Source organism: Phyllostomus discolor, chromosome 13 (assembly GCF_004126475.2).
Source record: "Phyllostomus discolor isolate MPI-MPIP mPhyDis1 chromosome 13, mPhyDis1.pri.v3, whole genome shotgun sequence".
NCBI lineage: Eukaryota > Metazoa > Chordata > Mammalia > Chiroptera > Phyllostomidae > Phyllostomus > Phyllostomus discolor.
Genome location: NC_040915.2, coordinates 634625 through 656433, shown reverse-complemented (window position 1 = coordinate 656433; position 21809 = coordinate 634625). Strand labels below are relative to the sequence as shown.

Here is a 21809-nt window from a genome sequence, read left to right as displayed (position 1 = left end):
ATTGAGCGCGGACTGGGAACCAAAGTGTCCCAGGTTCGATTCCCAGCCAGGGTACATTCCTGGGTTGCAGGCCATAACCCCCAGCAACCGCACATGGATGTTTCTCTCCCTCTCTCTCTCTCTCTCTCTCTCTCTCCCCCCCCTTCCCTCCCTAAAAATAAATAAATAAAATCTTTGAGAAAAAAAATTTAAAAACAAAACAAAAAAAACCCCCAGTGTTCTTAGGTCATTTAATAGTACCAGAGCTCTCAAATGCTGTCCCCTATTATGAAGACACGTCCAGGCCTTGGCCTAGTTGGTTGGAGCATCGTTCCTATATGCCAAGGTTGTGGTTTCATCCCAGGTCAGGGCACATATAAGAAGCAGCCAACAACGGATTTCTTTCCCTCTCTCCCTACCTCTCTCTCTCAAAAATGAAATAAATTTTAAAAAGAGGAGGAGGAAGAGAAGAAGGAAGGAGGAAGGAAGGGAGGGAGGGAGGGAGGGAGGGAGGGACAACAACAGCACCTGCAGGATGTATGATGTCTTGGAGAGACAGAACCTAAGAACAAAGAGAGTTCTCCTTGCTTTTGAAGTACCCAGACATAGACCTCCTATCTGGAACACTTGGGAGTTCCACATCTTGGTGACTTAAGCAAAAATGTCTTTCATTCCCTCTGGCTCCATTTGAAGCAGTATTATTCACCCTGCCTGTTCCATTTGCATCCCCCTCACAGTTTTGCTTAAAAACAGCTATTGCTTTTGGCTGAAGACCTGCCCTGCACTTGAAGTTAACAGCTTTGTCATGGCCTTTCAAGGTCAGGCCCTGCAACTTCTGGGATCCTATCTTGAATCACCCTCCATTTATTCTATAGGGGTCCTCTCCAGTTTTCGCAAACCTGTCAAAACTGTTTTGGCCTCTAAACCGTGGCATGGGTGGGAACATGCTTTGCTAGCATCTCTCCTTCCCTGTTAGGTACCGCTGTGGCAGTGTCCATCACTGCCTTACGGTGAATTTGTTATTGCCTGTGTCCACCAAGCCTGAGGTGAGGCGCGCAGCCAGGATCAGACAAGGGGAGGCCTGGGAGAGAGACTACGAGCCTTGTCTGTTTCTCTCGGTGCTGCTGGAAATCCTTTTCATCATTAGCACGTGCTCTATGCGCACACAGGGTGACCCTGGGGGCTCGCAGAACACAGGACCTCCACCCGGTAAACGGACGTAACCGTTTAGATAGCCTTGGGAGCATTCCGAGGGAATCCGCTCGGGACAGAGTTATATTCTCTTGCAGCGAGATATTTCACACGGAAACCAGAGGACAGTTATTTTGTAGAAATTTATTTATAAGGCCAATTAGTTACCTGCGCAGGGGCGGACTCTCCAAACGTGCCGGAGGCACTCAGCTCCTAAGAGCCACAACCGAGAGTCCTGCGCTACATCTGTTTCACCGGATTTTTATAGAGAAAGCGAGCAAGCAAGCCTGGTACAGAAGCTAAGGTGGCATTTAGCGATTGGCTACATTTGTACAATGCACATACAATCATTGGTTACTTCAATATCAGCACCGTAGGCAAAATTTCCTCTTGGCGGGCAAAGATAAGCATTCATGCAATTTCCTGTTATGTTCTTGGCTCCCGACCAGGACCCAACCATTTCCTGCTTCATTGTTTAACTCTAACAACTCCCCCATTTTCTTTGGGAAAATCAAACCATTGATTCTTCATCACTAGGGAGGATGGTATAAGGTTGGGATAGGACCATGAGTTTAACGACCTCTACCCTTTCTTTGATGAAATTTATCAGCTTGCTTAATATAATGGGTCCAAATACTAGTGCAATTAATAACATAAGTAGTGGTCCTGCTATGGCAGACAATAGGGTCATTAACCAAGGGGATAGTTTAAACATAGAGGCATACCAATTCGGGTCCTCATCTTCTTTTGACCTGTCTTTTAATCGTTTAGTTAAAACTTTGATATTTTCTTTAATGACCCCAGAATGGTTAGCATAGAAACAGCATTCCTCTCCAAGTGCGGCGCATAAGCCTCCCTGCTGTAGGAATAAAAGGTCTAAACCTCTTCGATTTTGTAATGCTACTTCTGCAAGGGAGTCGACTTGCCGTTCTAAATATATTATCTGGTCTTGGAGGAGGGTAATATCTTTGTAAAACGTCTGGGATAGCTGTTTTAGGCTTGCTTCACTCTTAACTAGGGCAGTGGTCCCTACTGCTGCGGATCCTACTATCCCTAGAGTAGCAATAATGGGGATCAGAAGCGGGGTCCGTTGTACCCTTCTTGAGGAATCGGTGAGGAATTCGGGGTTTCCCCCATATAAATATACTTGTGGTATTATATATGCACTTATACATAGCTCTGGGTTAGTCAACAGGAGACATTTATAAATCCCTTGTGTGCATATGAACCATATTCCTTCTGGGGCCTTTAATAGCGAGGCCTGGCCTGGGGTTGTATGGTCTTTTGGTTTTGACAGTAGTCTGTATAATTTAAGTCTTGGGATGTAAAGTTGGCTATGGAATAGCAGGTTCCCCTTCCATGAAACTCTGCTAGAGTTAGAGACCCTTCAGTGAAACATTCTTCTATGGACCCTTGAAAGTCTGAGTTCGTTAAATTCAAGATAACGAATCCTTCTATTCCGTCGAGTTAACCCCTAATCCTATATAGAAAGGAGGTCTTGGGCTTAAGCATAACCACAGGACTCGGTCATCTCAGGTTGTGTCTCATTGAACAATGGGAATACCTTTTCTACTGTCTCTAAAGCACTTATATCGGGCCCGGATGCCTTTCATAGGCCTTGGTGGGGGCTTGGGGTTTGTTTTCTCCTCGGGGGTGTTATTTCCTAATGTGGATTCATTGGAGCTGGTAGGGCTACTATTCTATAGTCCGTGCCCGCAGTGGTTCTAGCCGGGGGAGGCTTTCGCTTTGGAGGTAACCCTCCTTTGCCCCTTAGCAAGGGTCACTCTTGCGTGGGGGCAACTGCTTAACGGTGAAAAGAGTGCCTGGGTCTGTTCCTCTGACATATAATCTAAGTCCCCATGTTCTCCCTTTTTTCATTCAGGGTCTTCAGGGTTAAAAATAGTTACAGTGGTAGGGTTACACTGATCTTCTCTCACTTTTTTCCATTCAGGGTCTTCAGGTTAAAAATAGTTACAGTGGTAGGGTTACATGCTTTGGGCACAATCTTTATCCCAACATCTTTGGAGCTTTACTCTTTCTCGCTTTAGTTGGATATGTTTGTCTTGTCCTCCCGGGACCATTCACTTCCCCCTATAATTTTCATCCAGGCTTTACAATAAAAATCTGGTCAAGACCCACTTCGACTTCGCCTGTCGTGGCCGGTTATGGGCATCCATAGGAGGTAGTATACCAAAGGGCCTATTCAAAGAGTTGGAGTATTTCTCACAGGTACAGCATTGCTCGCGTGCCCCTTCCAAGGGAGCACGCGGAGTTTGGTAATAGTTCATATCCCCGGTAGCAAAGTTTATCATAAAAAAAAACTTTGATAGGTTCTAAAGTTACTGGAGAATTTCCCCAGGTGTAATTGGATGCTATTACTATACCTCTATGGTTCTTATTAACACCCATTCTTGTCTTTCTATGGAATTAATACCTATTGTCCATATACTTAGTATTAACCACGGGAGAAGGTAAGCTTAAGGGATGGCGTGTATCTTGTTTTACCGTCCATCTCTGGTCCTTATCTTCTGAGCTGTCTGCAGGTTTGGTATGTGAAAGGTGTATCCAGTAGGGTTTCTCAGCTACTCTTACTGCCGATGGAGTGCTTAGCAGTACCTGGTACGGTCCTGTCCATCGTGGTTCAAGGTTTCCTCTTCGATGGTTCCGGACCCATACCCACTGTCCAGGATCCGGAGGCGTGTAGTCCTGTGACTTGACACTAGGGTCGACTGTGGCTTGGGCTCGTAGCTTTCTGACTTCACTCCGGATCTCTTGGAGCGCCTGTAAGGACTTGAGGAAGTTATGGTTAGTTACACTTATTTCTTCTCTCGTTATCTGGGGAACCAGAGGAACAGGTTGTCCAAACATAAGCTCATACGGGGTCCATTTCTCGAAATACGGGGTGCACCTAACTCTAAAAAGGGCAAAAGGGAGGAGCTCGGTCCAGTTTTCGCCGGTCTCCTCTTTTAGCTTAATTATAGTTTCTTTCAATGTCCTATTCATCCTTTCTACCTGTCCTGAACTTTGGGGCCTATAAATACAATGGAGTTTCCAAGTTATCTTTAGCCTGGCTGCCAATTCTTGAGATATCTTGGATACAAAAGCTGGCCCATTATCTGAACCTATTGCTAAGGGATGCCGTATCTAGGTATAATCTCTCTCAGGAGTATTTTACACACCCATGGATGCCGTTTCTCCCCGGGTTGGGAAGGCTTCTACCCACCCTGAAAATGTGTCCACTAAACCAACAAGTACCGGTATCCCAACTTCCCCGGAGTCATTTCTGTAAAATCTATTTCCCATAATTTCCCAGCCTTTCCCGGGTACCCACAAAGGGCGGCAACTTTCTATTCTGTGCATTCACCTTTGCACAGGTTTGGCACCTTGAAGTGATTGACTGAATCATGTCCTTGAGATGTGGCCCAAAATAATATTTCTTAATTAGGAGTTCCAACTTGTTTTGCCCCAAGTGAGTACTTTTATGGATATCTTCGATGATCTGTCTCAGAATCCCTTGGGGTAAGTAGAGTCTTGAATCTGGCAGCTCTATCCATCCTTGTTGATTCGGTATTCCTCCTAGCTTTTTCCCATCTCGTTCTTCTTCAACGGTATACTTGGGTCGTATGGATAGCTTTGGTTGGGGCAAGAGGGGTAATATGGCCTCCGGGGGCTCACACGCTACCTGTCTGGCAGCTGAATCCGCCAGCCGATTTCCTTTTTCTGCTGGGGAATCTCCTTTTTGGTGTCCTTTGCAGTGAATAATGGCCACTTTAGTTGGTAACCATATGGCGTCCAACAGAGCGAGGATGTCATCTTTGTTCTTTATCTCCTTGCCCCCGGTCAGGAGACTCGCTCTTTGTATATTGCTCCATGCACGTGGGCAGTGGCAAAAGCATATCGGCTGTCAGTGTAGATGTTGGCAGTTTTCCCCGGCAATCCTTAGAGCCTGGGTCAGTCCAATTAGTTCTGCCCGCTGCTGATGTTCCCGCAGGCAGGCCTTCTGCCATAATATCTGATCTATGGTGGTTATGGCGGCTCCCGCACGCCTTACCCCCTCTTCAACAAAGCTGCTGCCATCAGTGAACAGAGTCAGATCAACCTTCTCAAAAGGCTGGTCTCTCAAATCCGGGCGAGAACCCGTCACGGTATCTAGTATCTGCTTACAGTCATGAGTTATTGCCGTGTCGGGCTCGGGCAAGAGGGTAGCTGGGTTAAGCGCAGTAGTTTTCAGAAAACGAACCGACGGTGGGTTTAGCAACTGAGCCTGATAGTGGGTCAGCCGGGCATTGGACAGCCATCGATCAGGGGGAGTCTTGAGGACCTGTTCTACATAGTGCTCTCCAATTACTTGTATATCTTGTCCCAAAGTCAGTTTGCTTGCTTCTTTAACTAGGGTCGATGTGGCGGCCAGTGCTCGGAGGCATGTGGGCCACCCGAGGCCACCGGGTCTAACTTCTTTGATAAATAAGCTACCGGCCTCTTCCACGGCCCAAGTTCTTGACTGAGTACCCCTAGTGCAATTCCCTTTTTCTCCGCTACAAACAACTGGAAAGGTTTAGTAGGGTCAGGCAATGCTAAAGCCGGGGCAGATACCAACGCCTCCTTCAGGGCCTGGAAAGCCTGCTTCTCTTTATCAGTCCATGTAAATGACTCCTCCTTTCCCCAGGTTATCTCGTGCAGGGGTCGGGCTAAGTCTGCGAATCCTAGGATCCAGAGACGACAGTACCCCACCGCTCCCAGGAACTCGCGTACTTGCCATTTGGTTGTTGGTTCAGGGATCTGCAGAACCGTCTGGATTCGCCGACTAGATAATGTCCTCTGCCCTCCCTGCAAGTTGTATCCCAGGTAACTTACGGTCCGAGCCACGATCTGGGCCTTCTTGGCAGAAACTCGATATCCCATTCGTTCCAGGTCTCGCAGTAGGTCAATCGTAGCCGTCCTACAATCCTCCTCACTCTGGGCTGCTATGAGGATATCATCTACATATTGTAGGACTACAATCGAGGGGTGTGTTAATCGAAAGCCTGTAAGTCCTTTCCAAGGGCCTCATTGAAGATAGTGGGGGAATTTTTAAACCCCTGTGGCAGCCGAGTCCACGTGAATTGACCTACTAACCCGTTCTCGGGGTCATTCGAAGGCAAAGATGTCCTGGCTCTGTGGTGCTAATGGGATGCAGAAGAAGGCATCTTTGAGGTCAAGGACCGAATAGTAGGTATGTGTCGGTGGTAGAGAGCTCAACAAGGTATATGGGTTGGGTACAGTCGGGTGGATTGTCTCTACCCTAGCGTTTACCTCGCGCAAATCTTGCACAGGACGATAGTCTGAGGTCCCTGGTTTCTGGACTGGAAGTCAGGGGTGTATTCCATGCTGACTGACACGTCGGACTATCCCCGCCTTAAGTAAGTGCTGTAAATGCTGCGCGATCCCTTGTTTTGGCTCGGGCTGGAATCGGATACTGCCGAATTCTTACTGGGCTAGACCGGTACTCGTTAGTTGCACCAGAACAGGGGGCTGGTGCGCCGCTGACCCCGGTGGATTGGATTCCGCCCACACACCCAGTTCCTCGTCAAGAGGTCATCCGGGACCTTCTGCCGGTTCCTCCTTACCTTCTTGGAGGGTAGCTACCAGGTACTCCTCAGACAGCGGAACTGTTACATCTAGGTTGACTCCGACCTCCTGGTTCCCTGGAAGGTCGTCAACTTGCCTGAAGGTAATGGTGTGCTCGAAGTTGTCTGCAAAAGATCTCTTCTCAATAACGGATGGGGCAATTCTAGAATCACTAGGAAGGAAGAGTTATTGTTCCTTTTCCCAGGTTGGTTACCCCGTGCAGTGGGCCCACGGATATGCTCCGCTTTGCTGTTGCCCCAACAATTTAGTAGTTGCCTTCTGTATCTGCCCTTGGGGTTGTTTAAGACTGAATAGTAGCTCCCGGGTCGACCAGGGAAAATTGACAGGTTTTCCTTCAACATTCAAGGTACCATGGGCTCTCGGGAGCTAAGGGGAATAGAGCCCTGGCCCCGTCAGTCAAGGGTTTGAAGCAGTACTGGAGGTGGCGACTCTGACCTCTGTTGCTTTTTCTTTAATTTTGGACAATCTCGTTTCCAGTGTCCCTTTTCCTTGGCAGAAGGCACATTGATTTTTGTCAAGGTCCCGGTGACCGCCTGGCCCTGCCTTCTTTCCCCTGTGTTGGTCTTTCTTCTTCCCTTTTCAGGTTGCTGTGCTGCTAGCAGAATTTTCGCCATCTCCTTTACCCTTCCTACTTCAGGGTCATCCCTGTTGACATATACCTTCTGGGCAATCTCTAGAAGCTTACTTCTATTTTCCCCTTCAAACCCCTCTATTTTCTGCAGCTTTTTCCGAATGTCTGAGCTGGCTTGGGTAACGAAAGCTATGTTCACCAACCTCCTATTTTCCTCTGCCTCTGGATCTAAAGGAGTATAGACTCGGTAAGCCTCCATTAGTCTTTCTAAAAACGCAGCAGGTGATTCTTCCCGACCCTGAATCACTTCACTAACCTTGCTAAAGTTAGTGGGTTTCCTGGCAGCTGCCTTCAGCCCCCTTAACAGAGCCCGGCGATACTGGAGGAGCGCATCCCTTCCCCCTGATGTATTGGGGTCCCAATTGAGGGGGGCTGAGAGGGGAGGATATTTTCGACTTCCCTTCTCCCCGCCAGAGTCTCCCCTTCCTCCCCCAAGACAGCCTTGGCTGCCTCCCTAATGATCCTATCTCGTTCCTCAGAGGTGAAGAGGGTCTGTAATATTTGCTGGCAGTCTCCCAAGTGGGCTGATGGGTTCTAAAGATAGTTTCTAAAAGGGAAATCAGCCCTTGGGGCTTCTCAGAAAATGGGGGGTTTTGGTGTTTCCAATTATATAAATCGCTGATAGAAAAGGGAACATAAATCAAGCGTGGAGGGGCCCATGCTGGAGCATCCGGTGCTGGAGGCGCTTCTCGTAACGGCAAAATGGCCGCACCCCCTCCTTCGGATGCGTACGGAGTTCCCCCTCTCGTATGGGGTGGGCTAGGGAGCGCCCCGGCGTGTCCCCAACCAGAGCCCTTGCTTGCCACAGGCCAGAGTCTACTTGGGTGGAGGAGTCAGGTAAATTCTTGGGAGGATAGGGCGGAGGTGCGTCCGCAGGATCGAGGGGGGTCATCCAGCGGTCCCCGCAAGGCTGGGTACAATCGGGATCTTGCCGGTCTAGGACCCGCATTCGGACCTGCCTTCCCTTTCCCTCCCGGAGGCGGCTACGCACACTGCCCTTTTCCCATTTGATTCTTTTTCAAACATTTTCTGATGTAGCCCCGGCCGTTCCGTGGCTATGTCAATCCACACATCTATGTAAACAAATTGGTCAGGATGTGGGGCACCATAGACAGTCGCGCGCACTGCAAAGAGAATGGTAAGTCAAATGTGCCTTCTGTTGGCCACCCCCACATTGAAGGTCGGGCCATTCAAGTTGGCTAAGAGTACGCAGGAATTCTGAATCTGGTAATGGACCACCATATCCACTGGCTCTACGCTGAAAATCTGAAAAAATTCTTTAACAGGCAATCCAATGGGGAGCCCGGTACCGATTCTTGTTGTCCCATCCTTCCCTCCGGCTGGGGTGCTTGAGGCAGAGGTCACAAACTTACAACCTATGTAGTTTTCCCTTCAATAACAAATACATATAACAGACACAAGGCACAATCTCTCGCACGCTCCCTCCTGGCCTGCTCCCTTCTCGGGACTTTCGCCGATCTTGGCTAAGGTTGTCCGTGCAACATTTCGGATTAATTGCCAACCATTATGCCTTATGATCTGGCACAGGAACCGCAGGAGGGAAACCCACACAATCCTTTGAACATAAATCCACTCTCTCGCCGGCACAACACACACACACACACCAATCCTAGGCGCCTTTCATAACCAATTTTGACTACTAATCCCAGAGGCGGCGTCCCGCTTGGGAATCCTGCGTGACTTAAGACGGCGTCCCGTCAGTCATCGCAGACCAAATTGCCCCGGAGCATCATCAATCAAAAGAGGATCCTGATCAGAATACTCACTCGACTCGAGTCAACTTCTCGGTTTCGGGATCAGCTTTCACTGAGGAAAGATCTCGCTGGGGCCTCCAAAAAGTTATATTCTCTTGCAGCGAGATATTTCACACGGAAACCAGAGGACAGTTATTTTGTAGAAATTTATTTATAAGGCCAATTAGTTACCTGCGCAGGGGCGGACTCTCCAAACGTGCCGGAGGAACTCAGCTCCTAAGAGCCACAACCGAGAGTCGTGCGCTACATCTGTTTCACCGGATTTTGATAGAGAAAGCAAGCAAGCCTGGTACAGAAGCTAAGGTGGCATTTAGCGATTGGCTACATTTGTACAATGCGCATACAATCATTGGTTACTTCAATATCAGCACCGTAGGCAAAATTTCCTCTTGGCGGGCAAAGATAAGCATTCATGCAATTTCCTGTTATGTTCTTGGCTCCCGACCAGGACCCAACCATTTCCTGCTTCATTGTTTGACAACAGCAGAGCCCCGGGCGCGCGGCTGCGGCTCGGCCCGCGCTCGCGCTGCGCGGAGGGACGCGGCACCCGGCTGCACCTCGTGGGAGACGCCCGCGGCGCGTTTAGGGCCCGCGGACCCTTGGGCGGGGCAGCGGGGGTCGCAGGGTGCGAGTTCGTTAGGGGAAAAGCGGGGTTCAGGCCCAAGGTAGGGGCACCGGGACCCTGCACGGGCCGGGGCCCCAGGCCGGTCAACGGCAGGTAAGGGGAACCGGAGGCACGCTTGCTAGGACTAGCTCCAGGCACCGGGGGGATGGCTTTGGGCCAGGAGCCAGCGCAGCTCCGCAGCCCTAACGTGAGGCCCTAAGGGGTGACAAAGGCTCTGAAGGAGAAAGAGGGTAGAGAGGGTTGGGGAGCCCCAGTGTTTCCGGGTCGGCCAAGACGCGATTAGCAGGCGGAGGATAGGTGTAGAAAGACCGCCACCTCAGCCCCACCCAGAGCCAGGGATTATCGTGCAGCCCCGAGGAACTGGCAGCTGCCATTCCCCTCCCCCACTCTGGCGGGTTAAGCGAGAACGGTTTGAAAGAAGACGCATGCGTAAGAAACTGGATAATAAACCGCTGAAGTTTGGTTTTCAATAATCACCACAAAGCGCAAGCGCAAAGAAGCCCGAAGGGTTTATGCAGGTGGGAGGGGCTAAGGCACAAACCCTTGGGCATATTAACTCGCTGGTTGGAGGTGGGCAGCTCTTGAAAGTACGCCTGCGTAAGAGCTCTGTGTGACGCATGGGGGCGGGGCGGTAACGAGCTGCGCTTGCGCAGAGCTTGTTCAAGGGCCTTATTTAGGTTGCGCAGGCGCCCGCCAGCCATTTCACTCAGCCACGCTGAAATCGGGTGGTCAGGTAAGTGTGTGTTGCTCGGTGCGTACTGGCCAGGGGCCCCTGAGGGTACCGCCTCTGAGAAGATTGCTTGTCCCCGGGTCTCTGTAGAGTCCGGGGGCGCCTTCGCGAGGTACGGGCTGCCGCCGGGAGCTGGGAATGGCTCGCCGAGCGGTGGCAGGGCCTCTGGGCCTGCAGGCCGCGCCGTCTCTATTGTGTGAGATGTCTGAGGAGGCGGAGCGGAAGCGCGGCCGCCATTTCCCTGCCTCCACGCTGGCGCCCGGCCGGGCCCCCTGCGGCCCCAGTCCAGCGTAACTGGCGCCCAGGGCGGCTTGGGCAGCCTGCCCGCCCGCGCGAGGGGGTGTTTGGTGTTAGACTCCCCGCCTCTGGGATTTGCGCGCGAGTCTGCTCTTCCCGAGGCGCCGCGGCCCGGCGGTCCCCGCGGGCGGCGGAGAGTTATGTTCCAAGCGGTTCCCGGGTCTCACTCTCCCCCGTCTCTGCAGTCTGTGTGGACGCCAAGACCCACCGGGAGACGATGATGCTGGGCACGGAAGGCGGAGAGGGGTTCGTGGTGAAGGTCCGGGGCCTGCCGTGGTCTTGCTCGGCGGACGAAGTGCAGCGGTTCTTCTCCGGTGAGTTGGAAGCGGAAGGCGGGAGTTCACGGCCCGGGCTGCGGGGCCGCCGGGCGGCCGCGCGGGGAGGCGGCGGGGCGGGGCGGGCGGGCTCGGGGCGCCCCCTGGCGGGGCGTGGGCACAGCGGTTCCCGCCGGGTCGCGGGCGCCGGGCGGCCGACGTTACGCAATGGAAACTGCGGAAGCCCCGCCCTCCCGCCCTCCGGCGCTCGGGGACGGCGGCGGCTTCCGCGCACTCTTTCCTTCGCCTACCTGTAGTCACCGGCCCTTGTGCGGATGTCTTCGAGAGGAGGAACTGGGTTTTCCCTGCAGCCTTGAGAAAGGTGCCCCGTGCTTGGGCAGATAATAGTGATATTTTGGAAAACCTTAAAATACAAGAACGTTGCTGTTTTCTCGTGTCATTGAAAAGGGGGCGCTTTAGTTTGTAGAGTTAAACTCTCGTTTTTTAATTTCAGACAGTTTTCCTAATCAAGATGGGGTATTTGAGTTACTGTTTTTCTGGTTGTTGGTATGGGTCACTTGACAGTTGAGGACACTGAAGCCTAGGCAGGTGTACTTGCTTACTAGTTTTCACCCCCAAGCACGTAGGTTTCCTGAATAATTTCTGCCATAATGTCCTTGTTCCCTTTGGTGCAAGACTAGACTGATAAAAGATTGATTTGGAAGAACTCTGCAGGTTTTGGAAGGACACTTGTAGTATTGACTTACTATCTGAATTTAGTGTTGGTAACGGAAAACGACCTGTAAAACAAGAACCAGATACCCTGGAAGCCACCTTGCAGTGGGCAAGACTGGGTTTGGCTTCAGCTGTGCAACTTGGAGCGTTTTAGCTTTGTAACATAGATCCCCTTTAAGGTGAGTATTGGCTCTGAAATTTGGGTTGTACTGTTGCTGCTAGTAAGGTAAAATGATCAATGGTCTCAGACCAAAAGTTGATATAAAGTATATTTAAAAAATGCACTTGAATAACAAGGTTTAGCCTTAACTGAGATGTTACAGATTCTATCAGTGGAAACACATGGGTTGTAAGAACTTAGAGATTTTTGTTAGGCTGCTTCGAATGTTGAATTTTATTGATGGATTGGGGTTGTATCATTTGGGGAATAAAGTTTGATCTGGATAAGATAACTGCTTAATCACTACAGAGAGACTGCTGTTGGTAATCTTGGTCAATTCAGTCTTTGAATGGGATCTACTTTGCAGTATGGGCGTGAACAGGCATTTCATCTGTTATCACCCAGAGGTGGTCTTAAGTTTTAAATTCTGTATTAACGGTTGTTTTCTTTTCAGACTGCAAAATTCAAAATGGGGCTCAAGGTATTCGTTTCATCTACACCAGAGAAGGCAGACCGAGTGGAGAGGCTTTTGTTGAACTCGAATCAGAAGAGGACGTCAAATTGGCCCTGAAAAAAGACAGAGAAACTATGGGACACAGATATGTTGAAGGTTTGATTTATGTTACCCTAGTAACAGTAAAAACGTGAAACAGAGAGATTTATTTTACCCCTTCTGAATTTTAGGTATTTGACCGCATGGAAATGGTCACCTAAGGGAGTTTGTGGCAGCTCTTCCTAGATTATCTAAAGACCCAGGAAGTCTGAACTTTGTTCTCTAACTTTCCAAAATTGACTAATTCTAAGCACCTCTTTCAGTATTCAAGTCAAACAACGTTGAAATGGATTGGGTGTTGAAGCATACTGGTCCAATAGTCCTGACACGGCCAATGATGGCTTTGTGCGGCTTAGAGGACTCCCCTTTGGATGTAGCAAGGAAGAAATTGTTCAGTTCTTCTCAGGTATGTAGTCGTGTTTGTTGCTGAGCAGTGAATTTTGGCTAGCTCTGGCAACATGATTTAATAGACCTTAAAGTTGAATAGCTTAGATACTGAAATAGGTTGTAAGTATATACAGATGAATTAATGTTTTCTTCTTCCTGGAGACCTTCAAATAATTTATGCCCATCTTAATGGTGGAAATTAAATACTTCCAAAATGCTAACCTTGCCTATATTTAGAGTTGTAGTTCAGGGTAGATTTTTGAGGATTGTCCTAAACAGGTTAACTACTTTCCTCACAATGCCATTCAGCAAAGTACTTCAAGGTAAAGGTAAGATCCCTTAATATTAATTAGATCAGTGTGAGTTAGGTGATGTAGTTTGTTCCTGGCAGGTGTCTGTAATGTTAAGACACATTGAGTCCTGGGACTAGAAATGTCTCTAATGGTCTAATTTTCATGCAGAAAAACTGAAGGCAGCATCTGGTTTAGCCAGAGAATTCTAAACTTAATTGAAAGTCAAAGATCAGGTTGGATGTATAGTCTTAGTATCTGAAATACAGAAAGTATTTTAAAGTTATTCTGGGCCTAAAGTATTTGAATGTTTTTATGCTGAAGAGCTGGTAAAATTGTATGTCTAGTAGAATGTTCAGTAGTATATCTTAAGTACTATTACTTGATATTCATAATGTGATAAACTGAAATTAAGAACAAGAAATCTTTTCATGGTTTAGGGCAGTATGTATTAAAATTCTGACTGTTAGATATTTATCAAGTCCTAATATTTTGCCAGAATTTTTGAAATAAAGTTTGTTTTGATTGTTTTGTCTAAGTTGGTGAGAATTTAATGCTGTCAACGTTAAATATGAACATAATTTCATATCTTCTAGGAAAGTGCTTTAAGCCCTTTTTGTAAGCTTGGGAATGTATCCACGGAAAGGATTTTTCATAGACGGAATTTCCAGAAGTGAATCATGCTACTGTTAGAGCATAAGCTGCATGCCTGTGCTGTCTAGAGCAGTTGTTTGTTGCAAGTTTAGATCATGTTTGTCGATGATATATACTTAAGCAATGTTTCAATTTGTGTATAAAATGTTTAAATGTGTAAATTTAATAATTTTGAAGTTCCACTAACTTAAAACATTGAACTATAAATATAAAGTAAGGTAAAAGGTGTTTCTTGAATTTAGTAAAACTGTTGTATTTAATGCTTAAAACTTTCTTAAATTCTTGTATAACTTTCAACATTTAGATAAAAGTGTTTGTAATTGTTGAATTCTTGATGCATCCTGTGTTGAGCAAGTTTTTTTCTTAAATACTGTGCCATAAGGGTGTGTTAAGAATTGTTATACTTAGTAATAATGGAACTTCATATTACTGCAATGCATATTTTAAAAAGTACTTGTTGAAAGCATACCATTCACCTAAAGTTAAAATTCTGGTTTATTTAAAGCTATAAGAAGAATCATTTCTGGGCTTGTGATGTTAATATTGCCCCCCTACTGGGGTTATTTGTCCTTGGGTTGAAGGGTTGGAAATCGTGCCAAATGGGATAACATTGCCGGTGGACTTCCAGGGGAGGAGTACGGGGGAGGCCTTCGTGCAGTTTGCTTCACAGGAAATAGCTGAAAAGGCTCTAAAGAAACACAAGGAAAGAATAGGGCACAGGTGGGGATGGATGGTTGGTTGGATTTGTCACTTTTCTTATGGTAAACAATTAAATCCATATTCTCTCTGCTTAGAAGAAATTAATCTATTTTCTGGTCCTAATTAATTGATGTTTGGCCACAATTGTAAAAGTTTACCTATGTCAAAGTCCTGAAACGCATTCAGATTACATTTTAGGTTTTGAAATTGTCCTCAGTGAATTTGGTCTACTTCAATAATTCCTTCTTTAACCCCATGAATTTGGTCTACTTCAGTTTTATATAATTCCTTCTTAACCCCAGTCAATTGAGTTGAGAGACTATGGCTTTAAAAAAAAAATGTAATGCAAATGTGGCTTTAGCTGTAATAACACCCACATAGTAAATTAATATTACCATAAGAAAATGTGATACTTTCTGATCTTGTTTTTAAAGTTGAAATGCAACAATCTTTCTTGCTGTATAAATATTCTGCATATGTATTAATAAGCATAGCTTTCAAGAAATTGTCACAAAAGGTTTTATTATTCTCTTTGCTTGTGACTATTTTTCATTGAAGCATGCGCTTACCTATGCTGATTCCTACTAAAAGCATAGGCTCTGGGGTATTTATTGGCGAAAGGAAATGTGTAGTGTGGGCTAGACTGTTGGCGGAGGCTGACTTTTTAGCCTACTTGCTATACATGCTGCCAAAGGATTTTAAGACATGAAATGTTGAAAGTTGAGTGGAATTCTTTCCCTCCTAAAACATTTACAGTACTCCTCTCTTACCCCTAAGGGTGGGCTCTCTGCCACAGAGGAGTGAGTTTTCTATAAAGTTTACATGAAATCTTACAATTGAGTGAATTTTTGGTCATTGCCTATGCAAATATAAGAAATCTGGCTTTAAATATTAGTCAGTTTAATGGCTATGACTACATTGTTTTCTTGTGTAACTAAATACCTGTATGAGCAAACTAACGTTTTCTCTCCCCTCCCCATTCCCTCCCCTCGTGAACAATGCTTTAGGTATATCGAAATCTTTAAGAGCAGTCGAGCTGAAGTTAGAACTCACTATGATCCACCACGAAAACTTATGGCCATGCAGCGGCCAGGTCCCTATGACAGACCTGGGGCTGGCAGAGGGTATAACAGCATTGGCAGAGGAGCTGGCTTTGAAAGGATGAGACGTGGTGCTTATGGTGGAGGTATGTGAGAATATGCAGGTGTCACGGGGGTGGTTCTTTGTGATTTTTATTTGGTTTGATTGTGCTTTTTGTCTTTCAGGTTACGGAGGCTATGATGATTACAATGGCTATAATGATGGCTATGGTTTTGGGTCGGATAGATTTGGAAGAGGTAAGGTAAGAATTGAATTTCCAACTGAAGGATACTTACACTCTTTTTCATCTAGACCTCAATTATTGTTTTTCAGGAATGTCTGACCACAGATACGGGGATGGTGGCTCTACTTTCCAGAGCACAACTGGACACTGTGTACACATGCGGGGATTACCTTACAGAGCTACTGAAAATGACATTTATAATGTAAGTTAAATTCACAAGCTGGCTATTGGCATAGCAGTAAAAACTACGTCCTTATACTACTGTTCAAGTGAAATAGCATGTTACAGAAGAAATTTGTAACATTAGAAAGTTGACTTGATTCTCTGAAATACCTTGTATTTAGTTTTTTTCACCGCTCAACCCTGTGAGAGTACATATTGAAATTGGTCCTGATGGCAGAGTAACTGGTGAAGCAGATGTCGAGTTTGCAACTCATGAAGATGCTGTGGCAGCTATGTCAAAAGACAAAGCAAATATGCGTAAGTGTGATTTAAATTATCTTGGGGACTCTAATGGACTTGAGAGAGATAGACACGTCTCATTTGTTGTTTGACTTACTGATGCGTCCAGTGGTTGATTCTCATATGTGCCCTGACTGGGGATTGATCTTGCAACCTTGGTGTATCGGGACAGTGTTATAACTAACTGAGCTCTACCGAGCCTGGCCTTTTGGGGACTCTTTACAGGTGGTCAAGTGACTAACATTTATGATAGAGGAATAGTAAAGATGTGTGAGAAACGTTTCCTGATAATAGGTTAGCTCCTTGAGATGTGTTTAAAATTTTTTGGTGGATTTTTAAAATTACTTGACTGAAAAGGATTTGTGATACAAACATTGACTTGAATCATATACTTGAAAAATTTAAAGCAACTTAAGTGAATGTTTAAAACAAAAGGTTACTTTTTGGAAAAGCTGTATAGGTAATCACCCGAGTGAAGCAGCTAGTCTCTAATTAACCAAAAAAGTATTTGAAGTTCAGGTCTTGTTTAAGAATTTAGTGCTTATCTTTTTGTCTTTCACCAACAAACATTTTCAAACTTTTTTTTTCTCATTTCAGAACACAGATATGTAGAACTCTTCTTGAATTCTACAGCAGGAGCAAGCGGTGGTGCTTACGGTAGCCAAATGCTAGGAGGCATGGGTTTGTGTAAATATCACTTTAGTGTCTTTTTTTTTTTAAGCTAACCTTGTATACCTTTTCTCTCATTTCAGAACACAGATATGTAGAACTCTTCTTGAATTCTACAGCAGGAGCAAGCGGTGGTGCTTATGGTAGCCAAATGATGGGAGGCATGGGCTTGTGTAAATATCGTTAGTTTTTTTAAAAACCAAAACATTTGTATAAGTCAATTATATGTTAATTTATATTAATGTTTAGCATAATTAAGCAAAGAAAAGTTATTTGAATTTTGTGTCAGTTAAATCTTTGAGTTACATGAAACTGCTTAGAACAGATAACTAAATTAGTTTTTAAGTACTTTTGGGGGGAGGGATTACAGAACAAAACTAGTTGGGTTGTCTATATAAATCTAAACAGAAAGCACAGAATCAAAAAAAACTTAAATTTCTGGACAATAATTAGTTGGGCATAAATTAGGTGTACAGTGAATACCTGTGTATTGACATAGCTTTAATATACCAGATTATGGGGAACAACCCCACTAAATCCAGTTAAGTAGTTTCATAACGTTTTCTCAGAATGCCTCTGGAATGTGGATTTAGTCCTGCTGATGTGTATACTGTTGGCCAGTTGGTTTATAAATGTTTGACTAGTTGAAGTGATGGATAGAAAGGTAGTGTGTTCATAGAAAATAGGCAAAGGTTATAGTATAAGATTAAGACTGAAAATTGTAGATTTAGAACTACAAGCCCGGTACCACCAGGTACCACATTACATAGCAGATAAGATTCTAATGTTCTCTTAACTTGACAGCAAACCAGTCCAGTTACGGTGGCCCAGCCAGCCAGCAGCTGAGCGGTGGTTATGGAGGCGGCTATGGTGGCCAGAGCAGCATGAGTGGATATGGTAAGTGTGTACTTAATATACTTACAATAAGTTTTAGGTAGATTTCCTTAGTTGGGGGAATATGTAGGCTCTCCTTTTTTGTGAAATTGGGTTAAGTGTATGCTTTTGATCCTATTATAAAATCGGTTTTTAATAGTTTAATTTTCAGAACCAGTCATTGGGAGGGGGAAGTGTTCTATAAATTTAATATGCAACTTGGAATAATGTCAATCTGGAAAACATCTGCCTCCACTTATTAAAACACTATGTTGCTTTTTTTCTGCATTTTGGTTAGCATTAAATCCATTTTAGATGGAGGGAGAATTTAAAAGAGTAAAATGGTGGTTGGGTTTAGGACCGTATTTACTAGTCAGTTAACCTAGGATTGGTTTTATTTTTTTCAATTGGTCTAAAGAATGGTGATTTTGGTATTATAGTCTTACCCTACAAAATCCTTTTGCAGACCAAGTTTTACAGGAAAACTCCAGTGATTTTCAATCAAACATTGCATAGGTAAATATTTCCTCAAAAAATGTAATTTAAATTCCCAGTAGCAAATACTGATATGTTGTGCTAACACTATTTTCATAGCAGTCAATGGCTGTGACTTAACTCCATGGAGGCTGCCATTTGGGCACAGTGAGTTGCCGTTAGCCCCACGTTGTGTCTCACTCCTGCCCACCATGAATAGGGGAAGCAAGACACTGACTGCCCATGCTCCCTGTTCACACACATGCCATTTGACAGACACGTTGTGAATGTTTAAGTGCCTTGTTTAGTTTTAAAAATACGTAATTTTGCAATTTTTGAAAAACACTAGTTTTCCTTTAAACTTAATTTTCCATGTTGATCCTGAAGCATCTGTTCTAAATGGTAGCACAAGAGTCTGGCAAGTTGGTACTACAGAGAGAAGGGATTAATTGAGACTTGTTTGGAGTCGGGAGTCCCTTTTCCCAAACATGCTTCTCGCCACTTGGACGGCAGCCATTTGTACTCGTATATTTTTTAAAACTTTTTTCTGGAATATGCTGTATTTTATTTACTTGACTGATTATGTGGTACTTATCCTGACTTGTCAAAATGGTCTCTTTGCAGGCAGCCAAGGAGCAGTGAACAGCAGCTACTACAGTAACGGAAGCCGTGCATCTGTGGGAGTGAACGGAATGGGAGGGATGTCTAGCATGTCCAGTATGAGTGGTGGATGGGGAATGTAATCGATCCTTGTCGCTGACTCTTGGTCAATATTACTTTAATGGGGGAAAAAAACATGAAACAAGTTTAACAGTTTTGCGATACCAGCTTGTGATTTATGCTTTGAGTGGAAATCAGGATTGTTTTAAACTTAAGGTTCAGTATTTTTGAACACAAATATCATCTAGGATGTAACAACTAAGTTGAGTAAACTATAACTGTTAAACAATTTTTAGCTTTTCTCAAGTTAGTTCTATTGTAGGGTGTACTTAAGCAGTAAGTATATTTAGGTTAAAGCAGTTGAATTATGTTAAATGTTGCTCTTACATCACATTACCCTGGACACTGTTTGGAAGCATGTTGAAAGACATGCTTTTTTTGTAAAACTCAATATAGGAGCTGTCTCAACAATTAAAAGTGAAACATTTGGCATGTTTGTTAATTCTAGTTTTCATTTAATAACTTCTAAGGCACGTAAGGTTAAGCCTTTTTTTTTTTTCTTTTCTTTTTTAAGTTAATGGGGAAAATTTGAGACGCAATACCAGTACTTTAGGATTTTGGTCTTGGTGTTTGTATGAAATTCCAAGGCCTTGATTTAAGTCTTTCATTGCATTGTGAGTTCCTTTTAGGTGTATTGCGCTAAGTGAAACTTGTCAAATAAATCTTCCTTTAAAAACTGCACTTTGTCTTGTCTGTGCTTCAGTGTCATGTGGACTGTTCTTGGTGCTCTATTCCTGCCTGGGGGCGTAGGTGACATGGCTCAAGTCTCTGGCTGTGGCAGGAGAGGCTGTTGTGTAGATGTCTTCAGACCTCCCTCCAATACAACTGAAGGTAATTGTAGCTTTGGGTCCTGGCTGAGCCAACACTGGATAATGTATGCACCGCCCTTGACTGGCTAAGCACTTGGAAAGAGCAAAGGTGGACGTTGCCCTCACTGCATGCTGCATGTCCAGTGGAGGCCTTCCAGCATGGCTGAGCTGCGAGTGTTGCAGGCAAAGGGTGGCTGGAGCTGCCCTTCCCAGTTGGGTGTGGCTTTTTTTTTTTTTCTTTTTTTTTTTTAAGTGGTTTAAGAGAAACATTGATTTGTTGTTTCACTGGTTGATTTCTTGCATGTTCCCTGATAGGTTATCAGACCCACACAACCTTGGGGTGCTTTAACCAACTGAGTGCCTAGCCAGGGCTTCAATGACATCTTTTGAGTTCTAATACGAAGTGTCCCCTGGGAGCTAGATTTTTTTTTTTTTTTTAAGGGAGGGAGAAAAATAATGTGTGGTTGCCCTCTTGAGACACTCCCTATTGGGGACTTGGCCCCCAACCCAGGCATGTGCCCTGACTGGGAATCGAACTGGCAACTCTGGTTTGTAGGCCAGCACTCAGTCCACTGGGCCACACCAGCCTGGGCAGATGTTTTTATATTTTTGCTTCATTCCTAAAAATCCAATACCACTTAAGAGCAAAATTTCTTACAAAGTTCTGATTCTGAGGTGGAATACCACATATTTCTAAGTAAAAGTGACTATTTTAAGTCATTAAATATAATCTAGATTAGATTTCATATTGGTATTTGCTAGAAAATTAGTTTAAAGCCAAAAGTAGTTCAGAAAAAACCTTCCACAAGTACTTTCACTGCAGGTGAGACCCTCCATCTAGACGAGTGGTTTTCAGCCTTTTCCATCTCATGGCACATAGAACTAATTACTAAGATGTGCAGCACACCAAAATACAGAACTACCTGACAAAAGACAATTTGATTTATAAGAATAATGGTAATTACCATTTTGCTCCAAAGTGACTTAATCGGTTGCCTATGCTTGTATGTAAGGATTTCTAGATACCAAGAATAACCAGCAGATGCAAACTTACCTGAAACAACCAATAAGATACAACTCTCAATATGACATTTATGGTTCAAGAGAATGGGGTACTCATATTAGATAGCTGTTTAATTTGACAACCTAAGGAAAAAGAAGTTACTGCCCTTTGATGAATCTAGTATTGCATGTTACAAAATGGCATGTTACCAAGATTCATTGTTGGACTGAGGGTTTCAGCAGCATTGTCTAGGCTCACGCTGTGGATGTCTGGTGTTGCGTGCCTTGCTATGACAGTGCAGAAAGGTTTCTTCTTTGTCCTGGGTGAGGTCAGCATGGTGGGGCTACTCACTCCTGAGTCTGTGTGATGACACTGAAGGACATTGGTGCCTGCAGGCCCTGTGCCTCCTGCCGTGCTGCATGCCGCTGCTGGTGCTGAGATTCTCCACGCTGTCAGGACAGCCCTGTCGGTGCCAGGTGTTGTACTTGGAATGGATCGTGTTGCTTGTTTGGCAGTTTTCGGAGATGAATTAATTTTAGTGTGAGCACTGGTGTTCAGCTACAATCTAACTCTAGTGTGGCGCCTGTGATCTTGGCTGAGTTTTTAAACATCCATGGGTTGGAGACACTTGGTGTTGAGGAGTTTGAAGGAAGGCTCCTTCCCTGAGTCTTTCTCTAACTTGTTTTACATCAGGAACATTTTTGTTGAAAGACAAGGGGAAGGGAAGGCAGGGGACTAGAGCTAGAAACGTGGGGTAAGCTAATAAGCAAGCTAACCCAGCTAACCCAGAACATTCTGGTTCTTAGGAGCCTTGTGTTCTGTGGACTAGAACCCTGGGAGCTTGTTAGGGATGACCAGAGCCTCCAGGCACTGCACCTGCGTTTTAA

General features: G+C 45.2%; 1 protein-coding gene across 1 annotated transcript; it reads left to right on the top strand.

Moving 5' to 3' along the window:
• The first annotated feature begins 10463 nt into the window (after positions 1 to 10463).
• Positions 10464 to 19789, top strand: HNRNPH1 (heterogeneous nuclear ribonucleoprotein H1). The gene is given in 14 exon segments (XM_036014400.1): positions 10464 to 10562; positions 11042 to 11170; positions 12460 to 12615; positions 12822 to 12872; positions 12875 to 12964; positions 14471 to 14609; positions 15596 to 15774; positions 15854 to 15925; positions 15981 to 16114; positions 16257 to 16392; positions 16972 to 17031; positions 17127 to 17186; positions 17848 to 17940; positions 19015 to 19789. Coding segments are annotated over 13 exon segments (1386 nt in total). The 5' UTR covers positions 10464 to 10562; positions 11042 to 11073; the 3' UTR covers positions 19134 to 19789.
• Positions 19790 to 21809: the final 2020 nt, after the last annotated feature.